Source organism: Chiloscyllium plagiosum, chromosome 10, assembly GCF_004010195.1.
Source record: "Chiloscyllium plagiosum isolate BGI_BamShark_2017 chromosome 10, ASM401019v2, whole genome shotgun sequence".
NCBI classification, from domain to species: Eukaryota; Metazoa; Chordata; class Chondrichthyes; order Orectolobiformes; family Hemiscylliidae; genus Chiloscyllium; species Chiloscyllium plagiosum.
Window position 1 is genome coordinate 49,177,170 of NC_057719.1, and position 26,896 is coordinate 49,204,065.

Below are 26,896 nucleotides of genomic sequence, written 5' to 3' on the forward strand. Positions count from 1 at the left end.
CAAGTTGTGGTAATAATGACTGATTTTGCGATAGTTTAACTGAAACAAATTGTAGCTCCCCTGAAGCCATCTTTTGGATACGCAGTTTAACAGTGCAGGCAGTGTAGTCCTATAGAGGTTGTGCTTGGGTGTCATCAGAATAGATTTAGAAGGTGACTGAATAGCCTTGGATATCCTTGCTAAGAATTGACATTTTAATGAGAGGAGTGGATTAAGGATAGAAACTTGAGGAATTCCAGAGGCAACTGTGTGGATAGGGCAATGAGTTGGTAAATAGTATTGATTAAAGAGTGGAAAACCCCACTGAGCAAGATATAAGATATAGAGAGAATGGTCGAGATGACGACAAGCACTGACACAAAGCTTAAGGAGGGAAGATGTTTCATTTCATAATTGTAGAAGAGACCACTTTTGATTTTAGTAATCTGAATTCTGATGGAGAAATTATGACACAGACGATCAAGGAGAAAATAGGGGAGTTATCTAGCAGATAGGGAGATTTGGCTGCAGTTTGGTGAATTGTAAAGAATGAGTTGCACTGATGGAGAGACAGGTGTATGGTGTAGTTATAGTGGCGAACTGCCACTGTTGTCATTTAGTTGAGGTAGATTGTGGTTAATTTAGCCAGGCAGCATTGTTGAGGGATGTAGCACTGTTTTGCCACTCATGAGCCAACCTGCAGTCAGGTTGTTTCATTTATCCACAACCAGACTGAGAAAATGTGGAAGAAGCAGTGATTCTTAATGTGGCGGTATAACACTGGTATTTAACATTAGGTGAATGTACTTTTATGCAATAGGCTTTTGGAAGAATTTGTGAATCACATTGAGGAGCTGAAGATGTTGGATGAACGCATTCAAAGGAGAGTGGAAAAATTGGAGCAACAATGCCAGAAGGAAGCCAAGGAGTTTGCCAGGAAGGTTCAAGAATTACAGAAAAGCAACCAGGTTAGTGGAGTATCATGGGGATTTTCAGATTGAAAATGCTGTATTTTAAAGTACGGTGCGTTTACACCAACCAGATTGAAAGTGATTTAATTTTTAAATTTATACTTTTCATTTAAAAAAATCACTGCATGTGTACCTGAAGTAGAATAAATAAAGCTGATTATTTGTTGAATATACGAGGAGAAAGTGAGGACTACAGATGCTGGAGATCAGAGCTGAAAATGTGTTGCTGGAAAAGTGCAGCAGGTCAGGCAGCATCCAAGGAACAGGAGAATCGACGTTTTGGGCATAAGCCTTTCTTCAGGAATGAGGAAAGTGTGTCCAGCAGGCTAAGATAAAAGGTAGGGAGGAGGGAATTGGGGGAGGGGCGTTGGAAATGCGATAGGTTCCAATGCCCCTCCCCCAAGTCCCTTCTCCCTACCTTTTATCTTAGCCTGCTGGACACACTTTCCTCATTCCTGAAGAAGGGCTTATGCCCGAAACATCGATTCTCCTGTTCCTTGGATGCTGCCTGACCTGCACTTTTCCAGCAGTATTTGTTGAATATAGCAAGCATTGGCATGAACTGTGCAATTGCAATTCTTTGTTTTCAGTTTTAAATTATTTTTGCTTATTGAACTCGTGTAGCACAGTAATTGTAAGCAATACAGTCTTTAATGTAACACCTTCATTTGTTATAGTCATGATTTATAAGACTTAAATCTAGTGGTCTGTCATAGAGAAAGTGATTGCCATAATGCATTTCTGCCTACAGTTTCAACATCACACCCATCAATCCAAACAGTATATCTAGTTTCTGATTTAAAGTTAAAAATCACACAACGCCAGATTATAGCCCAACAGGTTTATTTGGAAGTACTAGCTTTCAGATCACTGCTCCTATCACCTGAAATAGTGCTTCCAAATAAACCTGTTAGACTATAACCTGGTGTTGTGATTTTTAACTTTATCCACCCCAGTCCAACACTGACACTCTATATCATGACTAATATCTGATGCCACTGCTGTCAAAGTGATGGTAATAAAAATGTAGGATGCAATAATCAGCAAACTATTCAATAGCTTGGATGATTCTTGTAAATGGTTAAAGTGTTCCTTGATTTCTTACACTGGATGCTGGCATTGCTAGCCAGGCTAGTATTTATGTCCTGAGGAAGGTGATAGAGAGCTGCCTACTTGAACTACTGCAGTCCACGTGGTCTAACGACATCCATTGTGCTGTTAGAAAGGGTGCTCAAGGACTTTGACCCAATGACAATGAAGAAATGGCACAAGAGAGTTCCAATTCAGGATGATGTGTGGTTTGGAAGGGAACTTGCAGTTGGTTGTGTTCCCATGTCCTGGGTAGAGGTCATGGGTTTGGAAAGTGCTTTTGGAGGAGCCTTGGTGTATTTTGTAGACTAGGCCAGACCACTCAAAACATTCTCAAGCAGGCTGCCCAGACCATAACTTTGCAATTTGTTTCAATAAGTGTACAGTGAAAATTACCTGGAGTAAATTAGCTAGGTTGACTACCAGGTTTTAAAACAGACAAAAATTTATTCACAAAATTATACAATGAAACACAAAGAACCCCCACAGAACTCAGTCTATCCAAACTGAATATACACCACAGTCCCAATAAGCAACCCCCCTTAAAAAGTAAAAATGGAACAAATGCTTACAGGTTGAAGTTAGAAGGGCTGAAGGAGAGAGAGAGAAAGAGTCTGTTTCCATACAGCTGAACACCTCAGTAGTTCTGGACTGAACTGCTCAGCTGGAGAGCTGACACCTCCCCTTTCATTATATAGGTTTCTTCTAAAACATGACCACTTTGGCCTGAAGTCTCATCTGTTTATATATAAACAGAAAGGCCCCTCAATACTCTTTAGTTTCTGTACCAAGCTAGTCACCTCGGAGCCGGGAGAGTTTTTTACCTCTGAAAAAATAATCAAGGACACAGTATCCTTGAGAAAAGGAACAGCTTTTAGAAAAAAGGGACCAGCTTTGTGACAGTACAAACTGTTGTCAGTATCTGTTGGTGTTGGAGGGTGTGAATTTTGAAGAGTGTGAACGGTGTGCTAATTGAGTAAATGGCTTTGGCCTGGATGGTTTTGAGGTTTTAGATTATTGTTGGAACTGCACACATCCAGGCAGGTGGAGGGCGTTTCACCACACTTGATTTTGACAGACATTGGGGAATCAAGCTGAGTTATTTGCCTTTTGGCTCGGAATATGTGTAGTTTCTGAGGACCAGAGGAAGAGTTTCTGCTCGAGCGCTGCAGGTTCGACACAGCGGACGTGTGCTAGCGGGGGAGAAACCACGTGGATCGTGTTGCGAGGCGTCGGACCTGCTGGAGACCATCACTGGATCGTGATTGGACGTAGAAGGATCGTTTGGTTGTGCTGACCTGCTCTTGGTGGATCTTTATGCTGGCTTCCGCCTAATGCCAATTCAGGTACCAGCCAACCGCTCGCAGCCCAGGCCAGGGCATTCTCAACACAGTCAGGGTGACTGTGAAGAAGGTGGAGGAGCACACACCGGTAGATCGGACGGTGTTCGTGAAGAAGATTTTGCTGGAGTGCTGCGGGTTCGAAGCAGCTGACGTGTACTGCCTGCAAGATTTCCCTGCGGCAGGCTATTTCGACGTGACCTTCAGGAGCGTGAAGAATTGCGAGCAGCTCCTGAAGGTCTTCAAGGAGAAGGAAGGGGAACCTCTGTTCTCCATCTTGTCGGCGGTCCCGTTGTGTGTGCTTCCTGCGCAAAGGAGTCGGATTGTAACAATCAAGATGTACAACCCTCATGTCCCAGCAGCAGATTTCCTGACCTTCTTGAGAAGATACGTCCAGGTCGAGGGAGAGAGTACCGATGTGGTCGATCCTTTCGGGATCTAGACCAGCAAATGACAGGTCAGGGTAACCCTGAGGATCGATGCCAATGGGAACATCCTCAACCCACCCTCCAGCTTTGCCATCGGAGGAAGCAGAGGTTACCTGACATACGCAGGGCAGCCAAAAGTGTGCCGAACCTGCGGGAGGTCAGGACACATGGCGGCGGATTGTAAGGTGACCGTCTGCCAAAACTGCAAGCAGGAAGGCCACCCGACAAAGGAATGTAAGGAGGCCAAGAACTGTAATCTGTGCAGAGAGGCGGGCCACATGTACAAGGCCTGCCTAAGACGAGGGGCCGCCACCTACGCACAGATGGCCGGAGGTGGCAACACGGCAGGCTGTAGCGGAGCAGACGGCAGACAGCGGGGAGATGCAGCAGCCGATCCAAGCGCCTTCAAGACAGACGGAGAAAATGGAAGAGCAGGGATCAAAGGAGGCAGAGGATTGGATTACTGTCAAAAGCAGGAAGAGGAAACCTCCCAAAGCCACCCAGCGAAGGGGGAAGCGACACCTACACGACGAGGATACAGGCAGCTCTTCCGACGGTGAGGACGGGCGCAAGGAGGATTGTCACCAGAGGAAGAGATAGAGCGCCGCGGGGAAAAAGGAGGGCAGCACCGCCCAAGCAGGAAAAGACGATCCCTCTGAGGGGGTGGGTAAAGGCCTCCCCGCACCCGGTGAGAACCAAGAGGTACCCACCGGCCCACAGCGCCAGGTAACTGGGAGCAGCGGTCCTGTGACAGCCCCGCTGTCAGATGGAGAACTGGACTATGCAGACCCTTGGCCCTACCCGAAGGCACCAGAGTGGGGAAATGGCTCCAGCATGGAGCTGGACAGCTACCTCAGCCCTGGGAGGATCCAGCAGTTTGCTGTCACCACGGGGATGCACACAACTACCCCAGAGGGGCAAGACCAGCAGCAAATGGACAGTGTTAACCTCGTAAACTGTTAAAATGGGGTTAAAAATTGCCAGCATCAATGTGCGTAGCATCAAATCAGCTACGCGATGTGTTTCTATGATGGCCTTCCTGGCCAACGTTAAAGCCGACGTCCTGTTTCTGCAGGAGTGTGGGATACCGCACCTCAGCAGCTACAGGAGATGGTCGAGCTTGTGGGCCCATGGGCCGTCAGTTCGATCGGGGGGCAACGATAGCCGCGCCTCCGGCCTGTGTATCCTGTTGTGAGGAGGCAACTTCACCATCTCCGAGGTTAAGGAGGTGGTGGGCGGTCGCCTCCTCGTCGCCGACGTCATGTACAGGAATGCTCCCCTGAGACTGATTAATGTGTACGCCCCAGTGGGTAAGAGTGAACGGTTGGCCGTTCTGCAGCAGCTTCCACTGTTGCTGGCTACGTCCAGGCCGGTCATTCTGGCCGGAGACTTCAACTGTATCATTGATGCAGATGGACGATCCGGCGGGGGAGACAGTAAACTGGACGCCACGTCCAGAGCCCTGATGGACATGGTAAAAGATGCCAAGCTGCACGACGTCTTCAGCACCCCTCCAGATGGAGCGCAGCGTAGATACACCTGGTCACGGGCAGACGGGTCTATCTGCTCAAGGATAGATTACCTGTTTGTGTCCCGAACGCTCTCGGTCAGATCGACCGACGTCAAGCCAGTGTTCTTCTCTGACCACTGCCTCCTGCTGGCCAACTGTCACCTACAGGACTAGCAGCGGGCTGGTAAGGGAACGTGGAAGCTGAACACAAAGCTGTTGACCCCGGGAAACATTGAGGAGCTCAAGAGGGACTACGCAGGTTGGAGAACCGTGAAGCCCCTCTTTGAGTCCCCAGCGGACTGGTGGGAAACAGTAAAAGGGAACATCAAGAGGTTCTTCATCCTCAAAGGTGTTCAGGAGGCGAGAGAGAGGTGGGGAAAACTGTCCCAGCTCCAGGAAAGTATGCAGAACCTGCTTCTGCTGCAGACGATGGGGGTGTATGTTACGGAGGACCTCAAGGAGGTGAAGGGCCAGCAAGCCTCGGTCTTTGCCTCGGAGGCCTCCAAGATAATCTTCCGGTCCAGGGTCCGCTCGGTGGAGACGTGCACACGTTTCTTCTTCCAGAAGATGCACAAAGAGAGCTCCATGCTCAGCAGCCTGAAGGAAGAAGATGGCTCGATAACGTCATCTCAGGCTGACATCATGAGGATCAGCAAATCCTTCTATGCCAATCTGTATGACGCAAAGCCGACTGACAGCGCGGCCTCCCAGTCGATTAGGTCCTCTATCACGGAGGTCTTAGACGACAGAACATGCGAGAGGCTGGACCAGCCGCTATCTCTGGACGAGCTGACCAAGGCGCTTGAGTCCTTCGAAAAGAATAAAACTCCCGGAAGCGACGGCTTACCGGTCGAGCTCTTTTCCGCTCTGTGGGACTTGATTGGCCAGGACCTGCTGGAGGTGTATGTCAGTATGCTTTGGGCAGGTACCATGAGTGAATCCATGAGGAAAGGCATCATCACCCTCATCTACAAGCGGAAGGGGGAGAGGGAGGAACTCAAAAATTGGAGACCAATCTCACTATTGAATGCGGATTACAAAATTCTGTCAAAGGTAATCGCCAACCGGGTCAGTTCTGCTCTGGGGTCGGTGATTCACCCTGACCAAACCTGTGCTGTGCCGGGCAGGAAGATCGCTGAGAGTCTCGCACTCCTCAGGGATACGATCGCCTACGTACAGGACAAGGGGCTGGACACCTGCCAGATCAGCCTGGACCAGGAGAAAGCCTGAAACAGGATATCACACAGGTATATGAGAGATGTTCTCTCCAAAATGGGCTTTGTGGAGGGAATCTGCAATTGGATCAGACTGCTCTTCACCAACATTCAGTGCAGTCTCAATCAATGGGTGGGAAACAGACAGCTTCCCAGTCAGATCTGGAATCAGGCAGGGCTGCCCTCTCTCTCCTGCCTTGTTTGTGTGCTGCATAGAGCCATTTGCTGAGTCCATCAGGAAGGATGCGAGCCTGAGAGGGGTGACTATTCCTGGCAGCGAGGGCCTGCAGATTAAGACCTCCCTGTACATGGATGACGTCGTCGTTTTCTGCTCTGATCCGCTGTCCGTGCGCAGACTCATGTGCATATGTGACCAGTTTGAACGGGCCTCGGGGGCCAAGGTAAACCGAATCAAGACCGAGGCCATGCTCTTCGGGAACTGGGCCGACAATCCTCAATCCCCTTCACCATCAAGACCGACCACCTGAAGGTGCTGGGTATTTGGTTCGGGTGGGCTGGGGTGTGCGCCAAGTCTTGGGAGGAGCGTATCAGCAAAGTGAGGCAGAAATTGGACAGATGGAAGCTACGGTTGCTCTCCATTGCGAGAAAAAAACCTGGTCATCAGATGTGAGGCACTGTCATTGCTATTATATGTGGCACAGGTCTGGCCTATTCCCAGAACCTGTGCCGCTGCAGTCACCCGGGCCATCTTCCAGTTTATATGGAGGTCAAAGATGGACTGGGTCCGAAGGGACTCGCTGTACGAAGATCTGGGCAACGGGGGAAAAAATACACCCAATGCCACCCTCACCCTGATGGCCACCATTATGTGTGGCTGCATCAAGCTGTGCGTGGATCCCCGGTACGCAAACACCAAGTGTCACTACATACTGAGGTTCTACCTGTCCCCGGTGCTGCGAAGGATGGGCCTGGCCTCGCTGCCGCGGAACGCTCCGAATAGTTGGACCGTTCCGTATCACCTGGCCTTCGTGGAGAAATTTATCAAGAAAAACACCTTTCGACCACAAGTCCATCAGGAAGTGGTCAGCACCTAGTGTCCTTGAGACCCTTCTGGAAAAGGAGAGGGCGGATCCTATCGAACGGTTCCCTGAGCAGACTGTCAAAGCCATTTGGCAGAATGCCTCATCACCAGAACTTTCCAACAAGCACCAAGACATGGCTTGGCTGGTGGTGAAAAGGGCTCTGCCTGTGAGATCCTTTATGCACCTCCGGACTCTCAGCCGCACCGCACGCTGCCCTCAAAGCGGCTGCGGGGGGGACGAGACTGTCACACACCTCCTTCTGGAATGTGCCTACGCAGAGGAAGTCTGGAGAGGAATGCAGTGGTGTTTGTCGAGGTTCGTCCCGAGCAGCGCCGTGACGCGGGACTCCATGCTCTATGGTCTGTTCCCCGGGACGCACACCGAGACGAACATCAACTGTGCCTGGAGGATCATCAACTCGGTGAAGGACGCTCTCTGGGGGGTCTGAAACCTGTTGATCTTCCAGCTGAAGGAGTTGACCCCAACTGAGTGTTGCAGAGCGGCACATTCCAAGGTCCAGGACTACGTGCTGAGGGACACGCTGAAGCTTGGGGCAGCTGCCGCCAAGGCGCGGTGGGGAAAGACCACTGTGTAACATCTGCCTGCCTAAAGAAGAACAGGGGGCCCGTGCAGTCATTTGGGCTCTGCTGACGCCTCAGGTAAAAATGTAATCGTACAGATCTGTAAATAGGAATGATTACTCTGTTTTCGATATGCAAACAAATGGAATATTTACATATGTATGGCATGTCCAGTTGTACAGATCAATAAAGTATTTTATGAATAAAGTATATTTTTGAAATAAAAAAAAGGAGATAGTTATATATTAACTGCCAAGGAAAAGCTATTAAGGTACAGTGCCAGCGATAAGCAGTAATCAGTTAGAAGTGGAAGATAAGTTTATATTTTCATTACTGGGGTTAAACTGAACAATATTAAAATCTAGATGGTAAGTGACGCCCCTCTAACTTATTGTTCAAATAATGTCATTTGACGTGACAGGAAGATGTTGGGATTGTAACCTCATTTGAGATCAAATAATGTCATCTGCACTATTTTTGATGGTTGAACAAGTCAATTCTACGAAGATGAATTCTGCCACAGGTACCACAGAGAAATTGATCCTTGCCAGTGATATGTGATGATCTCTGACAATTTTTTTGCTGAACTTACATCTACTTTGAAACTTCTGAATGCACATGTTAAACTGCTGGTGAATTGCTGCTTGTAACTTACATCAACATATTAGGAATTGTCTGGTGAGGACATGCTGTGCCTTTGTCTTGGTTTTCACTCTTTCTAAGCTGAGGAGTTTCCCATCCAATCATGTCTGGAAGTACATTCCTTTTATGTTGGCAGGGAAAATTAAGTTTAGAAGAACAGAGGAAGCTAGAGAAGTGATTGTTGGACCCCTTGCTGAGATATTTGTATCATTGATAGTCATAGGTGAGGTGCCGGAAGACTGGAGGTTGGCAAACGTGGTGCCACTGTTTAAAAAGGGTGGTAAGAACAAGCCAGGGAACTATAGACCGGTGAGCCTGACCTTGGTGGTGGGCAAGTTGTTGGAGGGAATCCTGAGAGGCAGGATGTACATGTATTTGGGAAGGCAAGGACTGGTTAGGGATAGGGTTAGGGATAGTCAACATGACTTTGTGTGTGGGATATCATGTCTCACAAACTTGATTGAGTTTTTTGAGGAAGTAACAAAGAAGATTGATAAGGGCAGAGCAGTAGATGTGATCTATTTGGACTTCAGTAAGGCGTTCGACAAGGTTCTCCATGGGAGACTGATTAGCAAGGTTAGATCTCATGGAATACAGGTAGAACTAGCCATTTGGATATAGAACTGGCTCAAAGGTAGAAGACAGAGGGTGGTGGTGGAAGGTTGTTTTTCAGACTGGAGGCCTGTGACCAGTGGAGTGCCACAAGGATCGGTGCTGGGTCCTCTACTTTTTGTTATTTACATAAATTATTTGGATGCGAGCATAAGAGGTACATAGTAAGTTTGCAGATGACACCAAAATTGGAGGTATAGTGGACAGCGAAGGAGGTTATCTCAGATCGTAGCAGGATCTTGATCAGATTGGCCAATAGGCTGAGAAGTGGCAGATGGTGTTTAATTCAGATAAATAAGAGGTGCTGCATTTTGGGAAAGCAAATCTTAGCAGGACTTATACACTTAATGGTAAGGTCCTAGGGAGTGTTGCTGAACAAAGAGGCCTTGGAGTGCAGGTTCATAACTCCTTAAGTTGCAGGTAGTTAGGATAGTGAAGAAGGCATTTGGTATGCTTCCCTTTATTGGTCAGAGTATTGAGTACAGGAGTTGGGAGGTCATGTTGCCGCTGTACAGGACATTGGTTAGGCCACCATTGGAATATTGCGGGCAATTCTGGTCTCCTCCTTATCGGAAAGATGTTGTGAAACTTGAAAGGGTTCAGAAAAGATTTACAAGGATGTTGCCAGGGTTGGAGGATTTGAGCTATAGGGAGAGGCTGAACAGGCTGGGGCTGCTTTCTTTGGAGCGTTGGAGGCTGAGAGGTGAATTTATAGAGGTTTACAAAATTATGAGGCGCATGGATAGGGTAAATGGGGTTGGGGAGTCCAGAACTAGAGGGCATAGATTTAGGGTGAGAGGGGAAAGATATAAAAGAGACCTAAGGGGCAATTTTTTCAGAGGGTGGTACGTGTATGGAACGAGCTGCCGGAGGAAATGGTGGAGTCTGGTACAAGTGCAACATTTAAGAGGTATTTGGATGGGTATATGAATACGAAGGGTTTGGAGGAATATGGACCGGGTGCTGGCAGGTGGGACTAGTTTGGGTTAGGATATCTGGTCGGCATGGACAGGTTGGACTGAAGGGTCTGTTTCCATGCTGTCCATCTCTATGACTCTATATGCTTCTAAGAGATCGACAAAAGTAACCTAGAGTAGTAATTTGGTGTTCTTCACAATCTTGAAGCTGATTTAAAGGTGAGATGTCTATTGTTGATCTGCCTACTCTGAAGCCACATTGTGGTGGTGTGTTCTGGATCACTCAGTGAGTGATTGTGTCAATAATATGGACTTGGTTGCGTGCATGTCTTAACCTGGAGCTTTAGATAATGTTGCTGGAGACTAACTATCTTGCCATCATATGGCTGACCAGGAATATCACTCCCTCCTTATTTCCTCAATGTGCTGGAAGGATTTGCGACTAATCGTTCTGAGTGACAGCATTATGAGCCTATCTCTCACCAAATAGATTAATTGTGGAGATAGAAAACATGAAGAGTTAGAGGCGTGGTCTTTGCTTCTCAGTTTTAATGTTGGGATGGTTGTTCTGCATTTGGCCAGACTGCTTGTTTCAGATTTTTCTCTCTGCTACCATTTTGTAAGAAGTATCCGATTCACTTGGGGAAAAAATATCTGATTTATGATTTCAAAATCACAGTTTAAAGGAAATGTCACTGGAAAGGTAATGGTTTTCTTTCTTGTTTTAATTTGAGTTTTGAATGCAGACACCAGGTAGCTTCTGGGTTGGGAGAAGATCTGCACACTTCTTCTCTCTCTCTCTCTCACACTGTCTGTTTCCATCTCAAAGTAGCGCAGCCACCTGGGAAACAATCTCAAAATTTTTGAAAAGCAAAGGTCTCTAGGTCAATCTTGTTGCCTACAAGAGCTGCATCAGTACATATCCTTGGAGTGATCGTCTGCAGTCTGAATTTCAATTCCTGCTTGTTCAAACACCTTGTTTACATTGTCTGCCATGGCTGTTTGGTTTTGTGCTTTCAAAAGTGCAGCTATTCTTTCAAAGACTGATTTTTTTTTTGTTTTGAAAGTGTTTTCTCATTTCAGTCCACAGTTTTTAAAAACACAAAAATAAAAAGACCCAGTCCTTAGATTATTATATGGATATACCAATTATTATTATAGCTCACTGCAGAATTTTTTTGTTTTAGAATGATGTAAAAGCAAGAGTTTTGTGAAAATGAGCATATTAGTTGAAGTTCAACACGCTTTGCAAGGAGCGTATTGACAGAGTTGTGACATTGGCTTTTATACAGGTGAAAGATCTACAATTTGAGTTTGGTGTTCATAGTTTATTCAGTCTTCATCTTTGTAGCAGGGAGTTTGAACCCATCATGTCTGTGCTGGCACTTTGTTGAGCTATCCAAATTATATGCCTGTTCTCTCTACCTTTCCCTTTAATGAATTGAATAGTCTCTGCTTCAACTACTCCCTGCTGCAAAGCAACTCATGCTCCAGTAACTCTATGCTCATAAATTTGTGGTAATCTCTCCTCAATATTTTAATGACATTTTTAATTGATTCCTTCCTACTGACTCATCAACCAGAGGAAATCATCTTTGCCTGAGGACTTTATGAAAAAGTTTTAAGAAAAGCTGCCTTAAACTTCTAAACTTCTTTACACAAGTGGAATTGTTCTTGTATCTTCTCACGGCAAATTTCTTGAAACCATTCTGGTGAACCTGTACTCTTAATTGTGTGGCCTGTCCTGAGGGAAGGTGATGTCCTTGTAGTTTTATTGCTTGACTATCAATCCAGGAACTCCACTAAAGTTCTGGGGACCTGGGTTTGAATCCCACCATGGTAGGTAGTGGAATTTGAATTCATTAAGAACATCTGGAATTAAGAATCTACTGATGACCATTAAACCATTGTTTATTGTAGGAAAACTCAATCTGGCTCATTAATGTCCTTCAGGGAAGGAAGCCTGCCATCTTTGTCCGGCCTGGCCTACATGTGACTCCAAACCCACAGCCATGTGGTTGACTCTCAGCTGCCCTCTGAAATGGCCTAGCAAGCCACTCAGTTTTATCAGTCGCTGCAAAGTCTCAACAAAGAAATAAAATCGGATGTATTACCTGGCACCAGAAAAGGCAATAGTAAAAATAGACCTATCAACTATGCACAGTTTTCCTTACTAACATATAGGGATTAGTGCTAAAATTGGGAGAGCTGTCTCACAGACTAGTCAAGCAAACGCCTGATATACCTTACAAATGATATCCCAAGATTTGTCCTGTCCTGCTGGCAGAACAACCTAGCAGGGTGGCGACACAGTATACTGTTGGGAGGGAGTTGCCCTGGGAATCCTCAACATTGACTCTGGGTCCTATGAAGTCTCATGGCTTTAGATTAAACATAGGCAAGAAAACCTCTTGCTGATTACCACATACCATCCCCCCTCAGCTAATGAACCAGTTTTGCACCATCTTGAACAACACTTAGAGGAAATACTGCGAGTGGCAAGAGTGCAAATATACTCTCGGCGGGGGATTTCACTGTCCACCACCAAGATAGCGTCCGCATCAGTGCTACTTATTGAGTTGGTTGGGTGCTAACTGCAAGACAGGTTGTGTGGGAGGTGGTGAGGGAACCAACAAGAGCAGAAAAACATACTTGACTTCATCATTACCAATCTGCCAGCTGCAGGTGCATCTGTCCATGACAATATTGGTAAGAGTAACCACCACACAGCCCTTTATGGAGACAAAGTCTTGATTTCACATTGAGAATGCCCTCCAACATGTTGTGTGGCACTATCACTATGCTAAATGGGACTGACTTCGAACAACCAAACAACTCTAAACATCCTGAGACACTGTGGGCCATCAGCAGCAGTGGAATTATGCTCCAGTACAATCTGAAATCTCATGGCCTGGAGTATCCAATACTGAACCATTACCATCAAGCCAGGGGATCAACCATGGTTCAATGGAGAGTGCAGGAGGGTATGCCAGATGCAGCCCCCACATACTAAAAATGAGGTGTCAACCTGGTGCAGCCTCAAAACATGCCAAACATCATAAGCAGCAAGTGATAGATCTAAGCTCTGCAGTCCTACCACATCCAGTCATGAATGGTGGTGGACAGTTGAACAACTCATCGGGATATGAGGCAATGTGAGTATCCTCATTTTCAAAGATGGAACAGCATGCAAAAAGTAAGGCTGAAGCGTTTGCAGCAACATTCACCTAGAGGAGGCAAGTGGATGATCCATTCAGATTCCTCCAGTCATCCCGAGCATTACAGAAACCAGTCGTCTTCAATTTACCTCACTCCACTTGATATCAAGAAACAGTTGAAAGCAGTGATACTGCAAAGGCTATGGGCCCTGACAACATTCCGGCATTTGAAACGCAGCAGAACATGCCACTCACTTAAAATATTTGCATCTGTCTGACAATGTGCAAAATTGCCCCAAGTATGTCCTGTAAATACAAAGCAGGACAAATCTAACCAGGCCAGTCACTGCTCCATCAGTCTACTCTGAGACATCAGTAAAGTGATGGAAGATGCTGTCAAGTAGCACCTGCTTAATAATAACTCAGTTTGTAATGCCCAGTTTGAGTTCTGCCAGGACCATTCAGCTGCTGACCTCATTATAGCCTTATTTCAACGTGGACAAAACAGCTGAATTCCAGAGATGAGCTGAGTGTGTCAGACCTTGACATGAAGGCTGCATTCAACAGGGTGCGGCATCAAGGAGCTCTATCAAAATTGGAATCAATGGGAATCAGGGCAAACTCTCCAATGTTTGTAGTCATACCTGGCACATGGGAAGATGGCACGTGTTGGAGGCCAGTAATCTCTGCTACCAGATATCTTTGCAGGAGTTCTTTAAGGTAGTGTCCTAGGCCCAACTGTCTTTAGTTGCTTCATCAATGACCTTCCCTCCATCCTAAGGTCAGAAGTGGACATATGTGCCAATGATTGTATAAAGTTCAGGACCGTTCACAGCTCTAGAGATACTGGAGCAGTCCATGTTCAAGTGCAGCAAGTTCTGGACAATATCCAGGCTTGGGCTGATAAGTGGCAAGTCACATTCACACCACACAAACACCAAATAATAACTATTTCCAAGAAGAGGCAATCAAATGGATGACCTTTTGACCTTCAGTGGTAATAATCACTAATTCCCTGACTATCAACATCATTGGGGTTACCATTGACTAGAAACTCAACTGGACTTGCCACAAGATCATGTCAGTGGCTAGGAATACTGCGGTGAGAAGCTCACTTTGTGACTGCTCAAAACCTGTTCATCATATGCTAGGGGTGTGATAGAATGCCTGGACATGTACAGCTTCAACAACAGTCGAATTTTGACATGATCCAGAACACAGTAGTGTATTTGATTGACATTACATCCACAAGCATCCACTCTCTCCACCACCAACGCTCAGTGGCAGCAGATTGTATTATGTACCAGATGTGCTGCAGAAATTCACCAAAGATCTTCTGACAGAACCTTCCAAACCCATGACTATCTAGAAGGACAAGGGCAGAAGATGTATGGGAGCACCACCACCTGTAAGTTCCCTTCCAAGTGACTCACCATCCTGACTTGGAAATATCACGCTGTTCCTTCACTGTTGCTAGGTGAAATTTTGGAATTTCCTCCCTAAGGGCATTGTCCCTACAGCACATGTACTGCAACAGTGCAAGTAGACTGTTTACCACCCCACTGCCACTATCACCACCAGAAGGGCAGCTAGGGTGGACAATACATGCTGGCCAGATGGCAGTGCACATATCCTAAGGGGGAATAGTCGCTGTCAAAATTGTACATAAAATGCTAACTGTGACCTTGTACAAATTGTTGCCTTTTAGCTCAATGAGCAAAATACTACTTTTTAATAACGTTTTCTCCGTGGTTTCACATAATTATATATTTGAATTCCTAATTACCTCTGGTATCCAGAAGCTTCAATGAATTTCTATTGTGCACAAACTCAAAAGTAATTGTATAAAGGTTATGATCTTTAAAGATTTTTCATTTGAGTTGTTTAAGCACCAATCATGAAAGAATCGATATTGTCGAGAATGGACAGGCCTGCTTTCGAGATTAGGTGCAGCTACAGGATTAAATCTAGTGGTGTACTTGTAATTGTAATTTAGTAACTTATTCAGTTCAATTGACTAAACCAACCAGAATCAGTTAACCAGTAAGCATGTTCTCTAGTGTGAAAAAATATTCATGGAAAGGGCAGACCATACAGAAACCCTAAGCAGATTGAACATTCAATTTTATGGTCTCATTTCCTCACACTTTTGAAAATGTAAACCATAATGCATTACATCATAATCTTTGCCATATCTGAAGAGTTCTGCAATAGAACATAAGTTTAATTTAAAAATAGAAAGCATGGATTTTTGATAGTTCAAACCAAAGATTTCAGATGCCTGCTGTTTAACATGCAATTAATATCAAATGCTTTCTGCATCACATTCAAGATCCTTTTTCTGTACAGATTTACAGAAAGCTGTTAAATTAGATTGATATTGAGGTTTCCAAAATGCAGGTGACAGTAAAAACAATGTATGTGTCTTGACACTTATTTTTCCTTTTTGAGCACTTGTGCTTTTTTACATTTGGATATACTTTTCATGTGTTTTATAATTGAAATGTGTAATCTTTGGAAGGAAAGACGTGAAACATATTGTTGATAGAATTAGATGAAGAGGTGTGAGAAAAGGCTTGTACAAAGAACAGCATAGGACTCTAACAGGTCCTTCAGCCTACCAAACATGCACTGACACATGAGGTGTTTCCAAACTAAAAAAACCTTTTGCCTCCATGTGGTCCATCTCCCTCTATTCTCTGCCTATTCATATATCTGTCAAGATGCCTCTTAAACATGGCTATTATAATAATGCCATCATTGTGAAGTTTGGCCAAATGACTTGTTTTAGTGCTGCATCTCCATCTAACTTTGTGCTGAAGCAGATAAGAAATCATATTTATCAGAGTTCTCCAACTATTTCACTACAGTTAACAATGTTAGATATAGGAGCAGGAGTAAGCCATGTGGCTGTCAAGCGTACTCCTCCATTCATTGTAATTGTGACTGATCTGCCTTGCTTCCACTTTCTTGTTTGCTCCCCATGTCCTTTGATTCTTAGGGATCAAAAATTTTCTCTTGCCAATTTTTTGTTTTCAGTAGAGAGCGGCATGTAAAGTGCCAGTTTTAGTGAATAGTCCACAACTGAAACATAACCTCACTGATGCTTCCTGGTCTGCTGAGTGTTTCTAATATTTGAATGTTCAGTGTTTTTGTGAGCAGTGATGGAAAACAATACAAGGAGAGAAAAGGGTTGGAAAGTTGAATATTTGTTATCAGGGAAATAATTGGGATTTTTATACACTGAATATGAATTGCAATGCAACTACAGTATCAGAAATTTAAACTGGGAAGCAGGTTGATGTTTATTGAGGAGATAATGGCATTGGAAATTCCTGCTGAGCAATGAAGGGCTGTTCAGTTGTTTTCACCGCAGTAAATTTGAAACCAAATTGCCTATCAAGTGAAAAAAAGTTTGATGGTTTCCTATTTACATATTTGCAAAAGTTTAATATTTCAGCTCATTGTAATTATAAAACAGATACATATTTATCAAATTTAACAAAAAGAATATAAACATATTTTACTTTCTGGTTTGCTGTCTGAGAAATCTCAGTATGATTTTATTTTGGGGCGAGTCTCCATTGAGCATGATTGAAACCCATGGAATCTTCTGCAAGAACTCTGTACTTAGTGTTTTGTATATCTCTTTTCTTCACATTAAGTGACAGTTGCCCTGCCTTCCAGCTTTCTCTGCTGAATCATCTGATTCACAGATGGCAGTTGTATTTAATTTCCTGTTCATCAATAACTTTGAAGGTGATAACTCATCCTTATTAATGAGGATTGGTAACTTGGAGCATGATTTCAAACCTTTGATTCCTTTGGTGATGCTTGTATTGTTTATACTCCTTGCTCAGCTGCAGGAAATGACATCACCACAGGAAATGATAGCACCAAACATATAAATAGAAAGCAGGAATCATCAGCAGTGCTTCGTCCGGAGGCTCACTGAAGATGTTACCTGGTATAATGACGAAATGTCTGAAAATGAACCTTCCAGCTCAATGAGCAAACCTACGTCCAGAACCTCAACCTGAGCTACAAATCTTCCCAAAACTTGCTAGTAATGAAGATCTTCCCTTTGAATTCATGTAAAACGTTTCTTAGGTCCTTCTGTACCTTGAATGAAAAATGTTTCTTTTTTTCCTCTTGGCTGTTAGCAGCACATGGAATCCAATTATCAGTTACTTCCTGTATATAGTGAGTGATGTCTGGCTGCCAGACTGGCTGTTGTATCCTCATGTGACACTTTGTGATTCCCTAATGTGATGACAACGTTTTTGAAGAATTTCAAGTCAAAGAACCCTGGGTGTTACTAATGTTTTGTTAAAGACTAGCAAATCATTAATTGCAGATGTCTGAGTTGTTCAAAGTAATGACTTGGTATTGGATTGTTAGATACGCAGCCGAGCCATTTGTCCAAACAGTGTTTTTCTTCTTGTTTTTTTAAATTAATTTATGGGATATAGATATTGCTGGCTGCACTAGCACTTATTGCCCTTTAGAAGGTGATGAGCTGCAGCATTGAACTGCTGTAGTCATGTGCTGTAGGCAGAGCCACATTTCTGAAACTCCCTTCCCAGCAGCATTTTGACATAACACTGAAGGAGCTGTGATATATTTCCAATTCAGGACGGTGAGCGTTGTGTATCTGTTTCAATTTTCTTTCAGTGGCTAGTAAGTGTTTAGTTATTTCTCAATGAAGTCTATATCATCATATTGTGTTCCACTTAATGGTAACCTTGAAAGTGATTCTGCTGTTGTTTTGATACTTTTCACATGCACATCTTGTAGTTAAGCATTCATCTGAACTACTGATTTCGGGGCTGCATCTTGGCAATTGCTTTTGACTCAGTGACCAAGTTTCTAGTCAGTTTCAATGTTGAACTGTGAGCCCACCCCATTACCTGAAACATTCATGCCCGTGGTACTGCTAAACCTTCTTTCTCGATTGTAACCTAACCCTGTTCTGCCTGTTAGAAATTTTGAGCATAGTAAACTGATTCGCATTTTACTCCTTTCATTACTTGAAATACTATTGCTCTCAATCTTGTTGAAGATGTATAGTCACTAGGCATGGATCGCAATGTGCTAAGGTTTCTAAAAAGATTGCTTTTGTCAAAAGGTTTGATTTTGTCAAAAGCTATTTTTCTTGACATTCCAGCAACATTTGTTGAAAAAAACTATCTCAGTTTCTGTAATCTCTGCCAAATTTGGGCAAAACATTTGCACTTCAGTTCATGTCCTAAGGAATCTTTGAAGTTCTGTGATTTTACTAAGTTTCTCCTCTTTAGTAGATCGAGTAATTTCAGTAGCTTGAACAACATACCAAAGAAATGTTATCTTCAGTTTTATAAACTTGCATTTCTCATTGTGTTAGCTTGCATTTTGTGTAGGTAAAGTTCAGAAGGTTTAGAGGAGGTGTGATTGAATGAATCACTTTAAAGTGTTATTGCATGAAAAAGGAATCCAACCACTTTTCTCACATTTCACAAACCACAAGTTAAATAGATGATTTACTGATCTACTTTTGGTGATGATGATGATGATGCAGGTAAGGGGGAATCTCAATTCTCTTTAAGTAACAGGGCAGGGTCATGAAACTCACCTGATCAGAAAAATTAGAACTTGATTATGCCTCCCATATGTACTGCTCATAATGTATCACTCTGTGAAAAATAACCACATCTAGGTTAAGTGTTGAAATACCAGTGAAAAACAAAGATTCATAGCTTGGGTGAGTGTGTGACCAACTGAACCAAAATCAGGCTTAGCAACTACTGAGGATTGTTTCAGTGGAAGTATGGGATGGGATAGAGTGTGAGATACTACAGATAGAGTGGATGGTGCAAATTGTGAAGCAGGAGGAGAAAGTGAGGTCTGCAGATGCTGGAGATCAAAGTTGAAACTTTATTGCTGGAACAGCACAGCAGGTCAGGCAGCATCCAGGGAACAGGAGATTCGACGTTTCGGGCACAGGCCCTTCTTCAGGAATGAAGAAGGGCCTGTGCCCGAAACGTCGAATCTCCTGTTCCCTGGATGCTGCCTGACCTGCTGTGCTGTTCCAGCAATAAAGTTTCAAATTGTGAAGCATGCAGCATTAGAGATAAGTGGTGTGTTGTGCTATGTTGGGATTTGCAGGCATATATGAGCAATTTGAAATTATGTTTGAGCTCAACCGTTGGGCATCAGTATGGTGGTAAAAATTAGAATGGAGACTGATTTTTATCCTTTTGAAGCTTTGACCAATTGAGCACCAACTAAACTCTAGTAAAGTCTGCAGCCCAAAACCACAAGTCAGAGGATAATATGCTTCCTGGATTTACTTTTAGAAAGATGAAAAACTGAGTAAAGTTAGTGTGGTATTTAATTCTTCAGGACCACTGTATCCTAAATATTAATTATTAGTGTCTTTCAAAATGAAATATTTGGATAATGCCCTAATGCATGAGTAACCCTAATTTTGATGCTTCATTTTCATGCCCATAGATTGCTTTCCAGCATTTCCAAGAGTTGGATGAACATATCAGCTATGTAGCAACAAAAGTTTGTCACCTTGGAGACCAATTGGAAGGCGTAAATACACCAAGGCAACGGGCTGTAGAGGCACAGAAACTGATGAAATACTTTAATGAGTTTCTGGATGGAGAACTGAAGTCAGATGTTTTCACAAATCCAGAAAAGGTAAGCGCTGTCAGCAGGATAAAAATGGTTCAAAGCAGTAAGCAGTGTTTCTATCTAATTACAAACTGCTACTATGACTTCCCCGGTAAGACTTCAAACCACAGAGCCTCAACTTTTCAAAGAGTCTAACCGTTTCATTATTCAGAAATGTGAATTAAAAATGGTAACCTGCAGAGTGCTGATAAAGCATTTGTTAGTGTTTTTTTTTAAATTTTATTTTCCAATTTTACTAATTAGGCTAAGACCTTTGGCTCATGGCTTATTCATATTCACATGGATAAAGAAGCAAGGTTCCCCCCATTGTTTCATTATTCTTTAATTGAATTCTATTGTGTGGCTAAAGAATTTTAATAAAAATGTATCAGCTGCATAAGTGAGGAATAAATTGGCTCCAAGAAAAGTTTTTTTTTTAATTTTAGAAGGCAAAATCTAGAATTCAGTTCAATAGTTGAATTTTAAAGCTCTTTAGTCAGTTACAGCTGCTAGCAGTAAAGTAATTCTATGTATGTCTGGACATATAAATACTGTGGTTAAATTAGTATGATTGGAAAAACACCTAACATGTCCATTCCCTTGTTGCTATTAGCATAAAGTTTAAGAATGCATATCTTGGAGTTTGAAGTATGCCTCCTCATTCACTGTAATCCCTCCAATGGCTGTTAAAATAAACCATACAACTTATTTTAACAATTGACATCGCTAACTGAAATGACAAAAACCATTCTCTGGCATTCATTAAGGAAGCACTTGGCAGTAGAATGGAAGTAATTGCTAGAAGATTAATAGTTAGAAATCACTAAAGCACTGATTCTGCTTCATAACAAAGAAGAACATGCCATTTTAAAAAAATCAGGAGAAATGGCAAGCAGAGTTGTGCCTAAATACCATTTGCCCGACAGCATAAAGTTCAACTCAATGCACACTGTTTAAGATCTGCCCCCTCCCTGCCACAGTAATCCATGCATTCGTTCCTCATTCCACTCTCAAAATTCAGTTGTTCACTTTCCAATTTCTTCAAATGTGAAAGCTCCATCCCTGCCTGAAACAGCTGAAGCTCAATAAGAGTAGACCATTCCTGCCTATACCCACAATACAGGGAAAAATTTCCCCATTTCCGAACTAAGATGGAGTAAAACCCTTGTCACTACAGATCTAAGAGTGCTAACCATTTCTCCCCCACCTATAAACATTAAAGAGCGGAAATAATTGTCCACCCTCTTTCAATGAAAAATGTTCACCCACCCATTTGAGCTGCATCCACTTTCTTCTCATTGTCTTCTCCATTCTCTGACTCTTGCTCCCATAAACACTCACCTTCCCAATGTCCAGGCATTTTGCTACTGCTATTTGATAGGGCTGTTAAGGCATACGGTGTGTTAGCTTTTATTATGAGAGGGATCAAGTTTCGGAAGCATGAGGTCATGCTGCAGCTGTACAAAACTCTGATGTGGCTGTACTTGGAGTATTATGTGCAGTTCTGGTCACCACATTATGGGAAGGATTTGGAAGCTTTGGAAAGGGTTCAGAGGAGAATTACTAGGATGTTGCATGGTATGGAGGGAAAGTCTTATGAGGAAAGGCCGAGGGACTTGAGGCTTTTTTGTTAGAGGAGAAGGTTGAGAGGTGACATAATTGAGACATATAAGGTAATCAGAGGGTTAGATTGGGTGGATAGTGAGAGCCTTTTTCCCAGGATGGTGATCAATAGCATGTGAGGGCGTAGCTTTAAATTGAGGGATGATATATATAGGACAGATGTCAGAGGTAGTTTCTTTACTCAGAGCAGTCAGGGTGTGGAACACATTGCCTGTGCCAGTTGTAGAAATCCAGCATTCCTCCCATTGACAAGGAAATAGGCTCTGATCTAATACCACGTGACCCTTTTTCTCCTTTTCCTCCAAACATTTCCACACTCCACTACTTTCAATTTTCCTGCTATTCCCCTCACCACTAAAGGAAAGGACTATGATCCAATGTCCCACTTCTGCCATTCTTGGTTTGCATCATTTTGTGACTCTTGTCTGTCTTCTATCCCAACCTCATACCATTTTCCTTAACCTCATGCTCCTCCTGCCCCTGCAGTATGATGATCAAGTTAACTACCTACCTTCTACCTACCTACCTTGAGCTGAATACTGCACTTGTCTTTTCTCTCAGTACAATGCCATGGGTGATTAATTAGTATCTGAGTACAATTCTAGTATTGTTTAGTGGTAATATGAACTAGAATAAAAATGTGGTACATTTTTCACAGATCTTAGCACCCTGCAGTCTCAACTGCAGCAAATAATAGTGTGAATAAAGTGTAATGAGATTATATAGTTGTTGCAACTTTAAATAGTTCTATCTTTCCATAAAACTTGCTCTAACATAGTCCTATTAGGAGTTCTGCACTCGTCGTATTATAGAATGAAAGACTTGCATTTCTATTGTGCCTTTCTCATGATTTTCATTAGCCAAAAAAGTACTCGGGTAAAGTGTAGTCAGTGCTATAATATGGTGATTAATTTATTCCCCTGTCAACATCACTAACTGGATTATATTTTGCTTAATCCTTCTCTGCAATATTTATTGTTTTCATTTATTCGAAGTTTATGATTACAAGGAAGCTGATTTATAAAAATGTGTAGTGTTTTGAAGGAAGCTAATTGCAACCAGTATTGCACATTACTCTTAATTCTCACATTGAAAAATCAGTACTTTGTGGCAAAATTACAAGTTAAAATGCTGATGTGCTTTTTTTCCTGTTCAAAAATTAAGAGTAATAATATAGCATCACTGGCCAACTCAGTGCCTTTAAGTAGCCAGCAAGATTTCTATAAATCATTGTATATTGATGATGCTCAATTTGTGAATGATATGCTGGCCAGTTAGGTTGGTAAAACAAGAGCATGAATAACTAGCATAGTCTTTGTGCCGTTTATTTGTTTGTTTATAGTTTCCAAGCTTTCGTTTTATTTTTAATGTCTCAATTATACTTCAGTTTGACCAATCAAAAATTATATTCTTAGCTAACTTTGGAAGTGCAAACTAGCAAATCATTAAATTCGACATGCTAGTTTAATAATTTAATCTTTTTCTTCTCTCTCTCCTTCAAAAAATCAAAAGTATTTTTAACTTCATGGTTGAATGTCACATTTTTCCTTCAGATTAAAGAAGCAGCTGATATCATTCAGAAGTTGCACCTTATTGCTCAAGAACTGCCCTTTGACAGGTGAGCCAATAATTCATGGTAGAAGCTTGTTTGAAAACTTGAAAGTGGTAGTTTGAAAATTATAAGTGATTTACTTATGAAAATATTTTTACCCTAATTGAAGAGGATTTAAGAAGTAAGCCATGTTAACAAAGTAACCATACACCACAATGAAGTGCTCTTTTTTTCTTTCTCGTTTTAAATAAAATGCTTCTGGGTTCAGTGCAATGATACATTGAAAATCAAATGCTTCACTAGTGAGATCATGACTTTGTTTTAAATGTGTGAATTAAAGATAAGGAGATCATTTATGGATCCAAATTTTAATTTTTGAGTATGTAGATCTTATTGTCATTTATAGATTATATATGCATGTATCATAAATAGCTCTTCAGTGTTCTGCACACATCCAGATATTGAATAAAGAGTAAAGGATATGACTCGCGCTTTTGCGATGTATCTTAAATTAATGTTTTTTTTCACCCCTAGGTTTGCAGAAGTGAAGTCAAAAATTGCAAGTGAGTTATTTTGACTCTTTTTGTTGCTATTACAGAAAACCTCAATTGGCATGTTCTAAAATATGGTTCAGTCACCATTGTTCTGCCAGCATGACTTAAGAAATGGTGAAATACAATAATAGATTGATGACAAATTGGAGAGATGTCCAACTGTTTTAAAACAAATTGGTTTGCAAATCTCTGTGGTAAAAACAATGACTGCAGAGGCTGGAAACCAGATTCTGGATTAGTGGTGCTGGAAGAGCACAGCAGTTCAGGCAGCATCCGAGGAGCAGTAAAATCGACGTTTCGGGCAAAAGCCCTTCATCAGGAATAAAGGCAGAGAGCCTGAAGGGTGGAATTGTTGCCCTGGGGTTGAAGTGTTCCGAGGCGGAAGATGAGGCGTTCTTCCTCCAGGCGTCTGGTGGTGAGGGAGCGGCGGTGAAGGAGGCCCAGGACCTCCATGTCCTCGGTAGAGTGGGAGTGGGAGTTGAAATGTTGGGCCACGGGGCGGTGTGGTTGATTGGTGCGGGTATCCCAGAGATGTTCGCTAAAGCGCACCGCTAGGAGGCGTCCAGTCTCCCCAATGTAGAGGAGACCACATCGGGAGCAACGGGTACAATATCAAGTTACGATTGATGGAACTTGCATGTTTTGGCCAGTTTTTATCTGTCTAAAATCTGAATTTGCTACCCCTTTTAATGATTTTATAATTATTAGATCTTGAGTACCAAGTAAAGTAAAATGTGGTTTGTGATCTCTGTAGGTAAATATCATGACTTGGAATGCCAGTTGATTCAGGAATTTACAAATGCACAGAGAAGAGGTGAAATTTCCAGGATGCGTGAGGTTGCAGCAGTTTTACTTCATTTTAAGGTATTCATTTTATCCGTGTCATTCTGTGGAGCAGAAAGTTGAAACTGAAAAATTTATGCAGTGTTGGAATTCAACAGATACTTTTTACTTTTTCAACATGTCTACTTTATATTTGTTGAAATATCTTAAGTGAAATAAGCAGCATTTGTGTCGGTAATTAGCATCCATCCGGCTTTGTATATTACACATCTGTGACGTGTCGGTGTCTCATTCTCTTTTTCTCTCTCCTCCTCTCTCTTTCCTTCATTTCATTGCTTGGAATCTCGTCAACTGTGACTGCTCAAATTGCATCAGTTTATTCTTTCATGCAGCTTGGAGTGTCACAACTGGCAAAAGTAATGACCTCAAGCATAAATGTTTGAGACCGAATTAAACTTGGTAAAAGCATTAAAAGACGCTCATGGGTAAAGTTAATTGAGATGATTTGATGTGTGTAACTTTTTTTTCTCTTTATACTTGGAACTTGGAGAAGCAAAAAAATTCAATGGGAAAAAGTAAATAGGAAATCTTTGAGTGCCTTGTAACTAAGTTAGCTATTTCATTTTGTTGCCTCCTTTTGTCTTTTTGCTGCAATTCTGTATTCCACTGAGTTCACATCCAGAATCCTCAACTGCTCCTCATATGATAAACCCTTCATTGCTGTGATCATTCTGTAAACTTTCTATGTAACACTTCCAAAGCCAGCACATCCATCCTTCAATATGGGGCACAAAACTGCTCACTGTATTCCAAATGTGGTCTGTCCAGAGCCTCACTAGTATATCTGTGCTCTGTGGAAATCAGTGCAAACATTGTTTGCCTTTCTTACTGCCAACTGAACCTGCACGTTAATCTTAAGACAATCCTGAACTTGAACTACCAAGTCACTTTGTGCTTCAGATTTCTGAAGTGTCTCCCTGTTTAATCTACGCCTTTATTTTTCCCATTAAAGTGCTGAATCTTTCACGTAATCCCATCTGCCACTTCTTTGCCCATGTTTTCAGCCTTCTGCAGCCTCCCACTTCCTGACTCTACCTGTCTGTCCAGCAGTCTTTGTGTCATCAGCAAACTTAGCAACAATGCCCTCCATTCCTTTGTCCAGTGGGTTAATATATAATGTGAATAGTTGTGTTCCCAACACTGAACAATCCAAAACTCCACCAGTGACCAGTTGTCATCCCGAAGAGGACATCTTTATTCCCATTCTGCCAGTCAGGAAATTCTCTTTCCATGCCAGTACCTTGCCCCTAATGGAATGGGTTCTTATCTTCTGTATGGCACCTTGTTGAAAGTCCTTTGGCAATCCGAATAGATCGTTTGTCTAACTTGTTACCTCCTTCAAAGAATCTTAATAGATTGATGAAGCTGCGCTGACCTAACCCTATTTTACCAAGCATTTAGAGCCATAGAGTCACAGATGTACGGCACGGAAACAGATTCTTCTGTCCAACTCGTCCATGCCGACCTGATATCCCAACCCAATCTAGTCCCACCTGCCAGCACCTGGCCCTTGTCCCTCCAAATCCTTCCTATTCATATACCAATCTAGATGCCTTTTAAATGTTGCAATTGTACTAGCCTCCACCACTTCCTCTCGCAGCTCATTACATATACGTACCACCCTCTGTGAAAAAACTGCTCCTTAGGTCTCTTTTGTATCTTTCCCCCCTCATGCTAAACCTACACCCTCTCATTCTGGACTCCCCTCATAATTTTGTAAGCCTTTATAAGGTCATCCCTCAGTCTCCCAACACTCCAGGGAAAAAAGCCCTAGCCTATTCAACCTCTCCCTATAGCTCAAATCCACCAATCCTGGCAACATCCTTGTAAATCTTTTCTGAACACTTTCAAGTTTCACAACATCTTTCCGATAGGAAGGAGACCAGCATTTCACACAATATTCCAACAGTGGCCTAACCAATGTCCTGTACAGCTGCAACATGACCTCCTAACTCCTGTACTCAATACTCTGACCAATAAAGGAAAGCATACCAAATGCTTTCTTCACTATCCTATCTACCTGCAACTCCACTTTCAAGGAGCTATGACCTGCACTCCAAGGTCTCTTTGTGCAGCAACACTCCCTAGGATCTTACTGTTAAGTGTATAAGTCCGACTAAGATTTGCTTTCCCAAAATGCTGCACCTCGCATTTATCTGAATTAAACTCCATCTGCCAGT

The 26,896-nt window shown here is 42.8% G+C and overlaps 1 protein-coding gene across 1 annotated transcript in view; it reads left to right on the top strand.

Moving 5' to 3' along the window:
- exoc5 (exocyst complex component 5) overlaps nt 1-26,896 on the top strand; it is a 184,791-nt gene that overhangs the window by 111,867 nt on the left and 46,028 nt on the right. The window contains exons 4-8 of the mRNA XM_043698437.1: nt 777-947; nt 19,977-20,171; nt 23,321-23,385; nt 23,854-23,882; nt 24,628-24,737. Of these exons, the coding sequence (XP_043554372.1) occupies nt 777-947; nt 19,977-20,171; nt 23,321-23,385; nt 23,854-23,882; nt 24,628-24,737 (570 nt within the window). The remainder of the gene's footprint in view (nt 1-776; nt 948-19,976; nt 20,172-23,320; nt 23,386-23,853; nt 23,883-24,627; nt 24,738-26,896) is intronic.